Consider the following 7,007-nt stretch of genomic DNA (forward strand, 5'->3'; position numbering starts at 1 on the left):
CACCTGAGATGATGCCATTACGCCGCGGGTGTGGATTTTTTTCTAATAATTCAATGGCCTGTAGTCAATTCCTTACATATTGACAATAGAATTGTTTACCTTTGAAATAACTGAAATCATTTGGCGAAGTGAAATGGACATGTAATGTGTTCAAGACCTGCCTGGAACTATGTTCGCCGTGTGTTTCCCTGAAAATAATTGTACATCTTAGAACATTCATCAGCCAATCAGATTCAAGCATTTAACGGCCCTGTAGAATAAAATGTTTGTAATGCTATCATTAGATAGAAATAGATTTTTATGAGTGAAATCTCAGATTTTTATCAGAAAAAAAAAATGCTTGTCCAATAATTGCAGTAATGGTGAGATTCAACCCATAGCTTTTGTCTTAAAAGTGACGCTTTACCGTAAAGCTACTTTTGTAACTAATTTTTGTTTATTTGTTTTCAGTTCAACAAGGTTCAGAAAATAAGGTTAAAGAGAAGAAAAAAATCAAACATCACCCCAGGCAATATTTTATATATCCCATTCCCATGCATTGCATTCATGCATGTTTTGGTTTCTGTCATTGTATTCCTAACTCCAAGCTATATTAGGGGTTACATACAGGTATTTGAAATCCCACATGCATAAAACCAGAGCAAGAATCTTTCTCAGGCAACCTTGTTTTAACTTAAGCAACTGGTTTTGTCTCTTAAAGCTACTTTTGGCCAAAAACGTGTATTACTCAAGAGCACATACTACTGTACATGTGGCCATTTATAACACACCTCTGATTTTTTGAGAATGACATAAAAAATAACTTAAACTCACTAGATCGGCCTTTCTGATTATATTAAGAAAAACTGATGCGACTGCCCTGGTATGACCATAATGGCACATTATATACCTGTTGTAACACTTAAAGCAGATATAATAACTGAAAAGTTAAGTTTCAACAACAATTGGAGGTTTGAATATAGAAGAAATAACACAGTCATCTAGCCAAAAGTCTCTTTATTCACAAAACATATAACTAGTTATAAATGTGGTAAAGGGAATGCATCAATCACAAGTTTTGGTCACGTTTAGCCAGAACCAAAACTATTACAGTCTCTCCTGTCAATCTTAAAAAAAAAAAAAAAAAGTCTCGTCCTCTCAACCAAGCCTCATCACAGGTGGGAACAACTGGCATATTACACAGTTCATCATAATGCATGAAATGTTAATGTCCAATACAATGCTGGTATGTGTACTGAAATGGTTCAATATTAACGGTTACAAACATACAGGATTTTACCATAAAATACTGCTAGGAAAAATAAAAAAAGCAAGCTTGATTTTTTGCTGAATTTCATAATTATAGAATGGCTACATCGAGTAGGACAGCCAAGTTTTAGTCCAGGCCATGACAACAATAGTAACCTGGGGAGAAATTGATCAAATGTAAATTTTATACAAAGAAAAACATGGTGACAGCTACAGAAACCCCATTTGATGATGAAATACATTTTTAGCAAGTGCTAAAAAAAATTCTGAATAAATCCCACAATGCATGAGGTGGAAACACTTCTTAAGGTGTACAAAACATTATATCAGTGGCTCTAATGTGCTTTCTCACAGGTCACAAAAACTTTAGGGGACTTCTGAGCTTCCTCATTCCCCGACCACCGTTAACAGAACCACACGGATGTGCTGACTGGCTCACAAAGTTTACAAGAGATGAGACATGATCAGGCTTACTTAAAAAGAGCTACCCATTACCAGCTTAAAGTATTTCCCTTCACCACTTCTTTAATTTGTTATAAACAGGATTCCTTGCTGCTGTGCCTCTAAATACGACTGTAACATCAGGTCTTTTAGCACAGAAGGGGAAGCAGCAGCTCAAATTTGACGAGTCCACTTGAGACTAGACGAATTTGAAAATATGTCTTTTCCAAAGCAATTCCACAGTTGCTCGATTCCTATTGAGGTTTCATGCACACATACACACAAACACATACAACAGCCAGTCAGGTTCCTATTCCTCAAAGGCTGATGGCGTAAGAGATAATGGTAAGAAAAGGAAATGGGGTGTGTATGTATGTGTAATGCTACAGTAGTGTGTGTGTGTGTGTGTGTGTGTGTGAGACCTTGAGTGCATTGCTATCACAGGGGTGCAGTGCGAGGCTGTACATGTGTAGCGCTATAAAAGAGTGCAGCGTCTCTGTGTGTGCTTTTTGCTCTTCTTATTGCTACGGTTTGTCTCCTTGTATCTTCGGATCTCCCGCACGAGAGAGTAAAATGCTTCCTCAACTCCCTGAAGACAGAAAAAGACCAGACAGATTTAGAAATAATGGTGCTATGGAGAAATCACAAAAGTTTTGGTTTTGGGTTTTGGAGAGGGCACGTGACTGAAGTCTGTTTTATAATCTCAAATCTTATCAAACTGCTGTGAAATTGATTAGTGTGCTCAGTTTCTCAACCATATTTCATCATCTAATGCAGCCACATTAATACATTAAGGAACAGTTACACAGAACACATTTGTGCATTCCACTGCGCTGCTATTCCATTGTTTTTGTAAAATCTCTCACATGACACCACCGTGTTCTAAAAACACAGCACTCGAGCAAGTAGTACAACTTTACATACAAAAAAAAGAAAAAGAATTTGACTTCGCCCACTAGGCCATTTCACAAGAAAGGGGAAAAACAAGGAAAAGTCTTTCATAGAAGCACATCAGCCTTATTAATTTATCTTTTTGTTTTAACCTTTTTCTTGGTTTCATTTTTACATTGAAATGTAGAAAATATGACTATGTATGAAAAACGTAATATAATATAACTTCATATAATGCAATATTTAGTTTCATTTTAGTTGGCCCACTGTAATAAACAGTTTGGGTGTAGACCTTGCATTTTTTTTTCTTTCTACTGTCCTGTCCCTCGTATGTTTTTTAAAATGCAAAAATGTGTTCTGTGGCGTTACCGGCGACCCGAGTTCGAATCCCAGCTCGAGGACCTTTCCTGATCCCACCCCCCTTTCTCTGTCCCCCACTTCAGTCCTGTCACTTCTACACTATCCTATACCAAGTAAAAAAAAAAAAAAACACCCAAAATACGAATAAAAAAAAAGAGTGTTCTGTGTAAATCACCTCTATGTAGATTGCTGTTGTTCTGAATGATATGATGGTATTCAGACCAACAGCATTATTTGTGAGTGTGATATTTATTTTATACAGTAGTTCAATGAACATTACTCACAACCTTCTTTGTGTAAGAATCCTGCATTAAATAGACATAAAATGCCTACAAACATGTTTTTGAACTTATTTTATCTTGAGCGCTGTGTTTTCAGAATTGTGCGTCATTTGCGAGATACTGCAAAAGACGCAAGGCGTGAGCTCAATGGTCAAATGCTCCTGTCTAGAAGAAGTTTACACAGAAAAAAAAAAAAAAAAAAAGCAGACCAGTGGAATGCAAAAAACTGTTTTGTATAACTTTAAAATCAGTGGCACAAACCTGTCGTGTCTTGGCAGATGTTTCAACAAACGGGACCCCGTAACTTCTGGCGAGCTCTTGGGCTTGACGCGTCTCTACAGTACGAGAGGCCAGGTCACTTTTGTTCCCCACCAGCACCATCGGGACATTGTCACTGTCTTTGACACGGTTTATTTGCTCCCTGCACAGAAACAAAGCACAATTTTTTCACAGAGTGATTTGTGAAATTCTATTAGGCCTTTCTCTAGTCCAACAATGGTTTCCTTACTCATCAACTTTAAATCACATAAAGGAAGCTGGTATATTAACGCAGTTCAGTGACGTCATCCTGCTGAATTGACGTTTCTTTTCTTTTTTTAAGCTTAAAATCAGTCTAGCAAAACATTTGATCATATTCTAAGTTTTCAGGAAGGAAAGGAAAAAGGAAATTTGCAGTTACTCGACACAGACCCAACCTATCCATCTTGATGATGCAGTCTAGGTCCACAAATCCCAGATATAATATAGGAGTATTAAAAGGACAGTCCACCAAAAAATGTTTCACTTCCATTGCATTTTTTTTTTGTCCATACAACAAGCTGTCAGGCTGAAACTGTCAGGTTACCAGCATTCTTCCAAATATCTTTAATGTTACACAGAGGAAAATAAGTCAAGTAAATAATGACAATATTCATTTTCAGATGGATTATCCTATCGTCCGAAAGACTATTTGATGGTAACCGATGCTGAATATTGTTTACGTATATCAGTTTGTCCACATGTGTTTGGCTATGTACCTGTATAGATGTACGTCCTCAAAGGACTTGGCGTTGTTGATGGCAAACACACACAGAAAGCCCTCTCCTGTCCTCATATACTGATCTCTCATGGCACTGTACTCCTCCTGACCTGCGGTGTCCAGGATGTCCAGCAAACACGTCTCTCCGTCAATCACAACCTGCTTTCTGTAAGAATCCTGCATGAAATAGACGTAAAAAGAACTTGAGCTCAATCATATCTGAGCTTTCACATGCTATGATGATCAACAAAGTATTAGCTGAATAAACTAATAAAAACAAACAAAAATCCTAAATTATCTTAAAGGGACAGTCCACCCCAAAAGTTTATTTGTTTCCTCATTCACTCCCCCTCATGTCATTTCAAACCTTTAAAAGGTATTTTGGAGAATGTGGATAACCAAACAGTTCTGGCTCCCATTGACATCCATAATATTTTTGTCCATACTATGGAAGTAAACGGGAAACAAAACAGTTTGACGAACAACATTTTTCAAAATATCTTGTTTTGTGTTGCAGAAGAGAGAAATTCATACATGATTGAATTGAGGGGGAGTAAAAGATGACAAATTTCATTTTTACCTTTTTAAAGAAGGTGAACTCTTACCTCAATAGTGGGGTCATACTCGTCTACAAAGTGATTCTGAATAAGCTGGATGGTCAGAGCGCTTTTCCCAACGCCACCAGCCCCAACAACTACCAGCTTGTATTCTGTCATTCTGGGTGGAAGAGAGAGAGAAGGTTAGAAACAGAAAATAGCAGTCTCTAACTTGGGAAAAACATAACCTTTACAGATACAAGCTTCCCACTCTGACTGATACACAGTCACCTCAGTCACCATTCACTTTCACGGAGTTTGTTTTCCATACAGTGAAAATTAAGAGTGGCTTATCTTTTTTTTGTGTTCAGTTTTTTTTTAACATATGTCACCTTTCACTTTCACTGAGATTCAAGATTTTTATTTGTCACATAAAAATCTTGAATCTCAGTAAAAGTGAAAGGTGACTGAGGCTGTCATTCTGCGTAACATCTCCTTTTTAGATCCACGGCTTGAACCAACTTGAGGGTGGGTAAATGATGACATAATTTTCGTTTTTTGGGTGAACTGTTCCTTTAATAACCGGAAAAGAACATACATATTACATAAGATGGTCGACTGAGATTTTAAGTTGCTGCGTTATGTCAACAAATCATATTTAAAGACATTTAAGACTGTGCTTTAAGATAAGGTTTAATCAGTTCCTATCACATTTATTTACCCGGCAAGCTCTTTATAGCTTTATCTCAACTTCTATCAACAGGTACGAAGTTATTTTTCGTCTTATTTGTGTGTTTTACCTCGTGAGTGGTTGTTGAATCAGTTCGGCTCGCCCAAACGAAGCGCTTCGAGATGAATTAGTATTGAATGAAGTCCAAGGATTAGCCCCTGAGCCACATTACGATCGACCAGACAAACTTAACTCTCCCGAGAGTCAAAGACAGGCGGGAAGTGTTCGGGCTGATGAAAATCCACCCGTAAAAACATCAAAAATTATTCTTATCTTAACTATGTTTCTCCAGTCTGTTCAAATTTTACGATAACCCACATAAATCCACCCGTAGAGGCATTAGCTCCTCTCGGCTAAGACTCTCCCAGATTCACTGAGGGCGAGGAGGGGGCGGGATCAACAGAGGAGATGACCAATGAGATTTAGCCGGCGCGTCGGATTTTTACATTCTATTGGGCGAGGAATAAACGGAAGTTAGAATTGACCAATGGTAGTGTAATGCCTCTTTCCAATTTCTCTCTCATGTCCCGCCCCTTGAATATGGACCAATTGGAATCGTTTTACATATTAAATGTAGGGGTGTGCGATACTGCAAATTTTGGTATCGAACCGATACCAAGTAAATACAGGGCCAGTATCGCCGATACCGATACCGATACTTGTCATGTAAAAAAAACATAAATTTAAATGACCAACAACAATTAAAAAAAATTAACAATACTAATGTTGATATGACTAATATTATATTCACCTTAAAGCTACGTGGATATTATTTGCCTTTCTAAAAGGACTTTGCAGGCAGAGGAGCCCAGAACATGAAAGCAATAAACAGTTTCATGTTAAGTATTTTCCTCCCAAAGAAAAGAGTTATAAAAATAATTAATGTGGCTTAATAAATGAAGAACGTAATATTAAAAGACAAAACTCAGTATACACCTTATTAATGTTGCAAACTAGATATACAAGTAAGCAGATGTGCCCAGAATATGAAAGCAACGCTCAAAGTTTTCACATTATGTATTTTCCTCCCATAAAAAAAAACATTATAAAGAAAAGTTTAACGTAAGTGGCTTATTGAATGAAGACATTGATATGAAAAAGAACTATTAAACTATAACTCGTTTATTATTGAAAGGATTTTAGTATGTTATGTACGTACTGTATTTTCTGTTTGTTTTATACATACTGTAATATTTGTTTTTTATCGCAATAAAACAAAACTGTGATATGAAAAGGCCAAATTCGGTATAGTTTATAAAAATATATAGGCCTATGCATGTACAGGTAAGCAGATGAACCCAGAACATGAATGCAACACGCTGATTTTAATTTTCTCTAATTGCAATATAAAAACATTTAATATGGTGCAATTAATGAATGGAGGAAGACAGTGATAAAGACCAAATAAATAAATAAAAACTAAATTCGGTATACAGCTTTTTAATAAAATATAATATGTTGCAAGCAGCTGAGACCAGAATATATATGCAAACATGCTAAAC

At 36.6% G+C, this 7,007-nt stretch overlaps 1 protein-coding gene across 1 annotated transcript; it reads right to left on the reverse strand.

Moving 5' to 3' along the window:
• Positions 1 to 421: 421 nt before the first annotated feature.
• LOC306868820 (GTPase KRas) lies at positions 422 to 5,895 on the reverse strand. The gene is made up of 5 exons (XM_079415201.1): positions 5,576 to 5,895; positions 4,845 to 4,956; positions 4,238 to 4,416; positions 3,483 to 3,642; positions 422 to 2,278 (listed from the first exon to the last, which is right to left on the reverse strand). Exons 2-5 carry the CDS (start codon positions 4,953 to 4,955, stop codon positions 2,165 to 2,167), a joined length of 564 nt encoding a protein of 187 aa, XP_079271327.1. The 5' UTR covers position 4,956; positions 5,576 to 5,895; the 3' UTR covers positions 422 to 2,164.
• Between the last annotated feature and the right edge of the window lie 1,112 nt (positions 5,896 to 7,007).

The sequence above is a fragment of the Barbus barbus genome, assembly GCF_936440315.1.
Source record: "Barbus barbus genome assembly, chromosome: 4".
Lineage (NCBI taxonomy): Eukaryota > Metazoa > Chordata > Actinopteri > Cypriniformes > Cyprinidae > Barbus > Barbus barbus.

Coding starts and splice junctions, on each gene's coding strand:
- LOC306868820 (XM_079415201.1), bottom strand. CDS start 4,955: ATGACAGAATACAAGCTGGTAGTTGTTGGGGCTGGTGGCGTTGGGAAA. Junction 4,417..4,844: donor AGTATGACCCCACTATTGAG/GTAAGAGTTCAC, acceptor TATTTCATGCAG/GATTCTTACAGAAAGCAGGT. Junction 3,643..4,237: donor GAGGACGTACATCTATACAG/GTACATAGCCAA, acceptor GTTTCTGTGCAG/GGAGCAAATAAACCGTGTCA.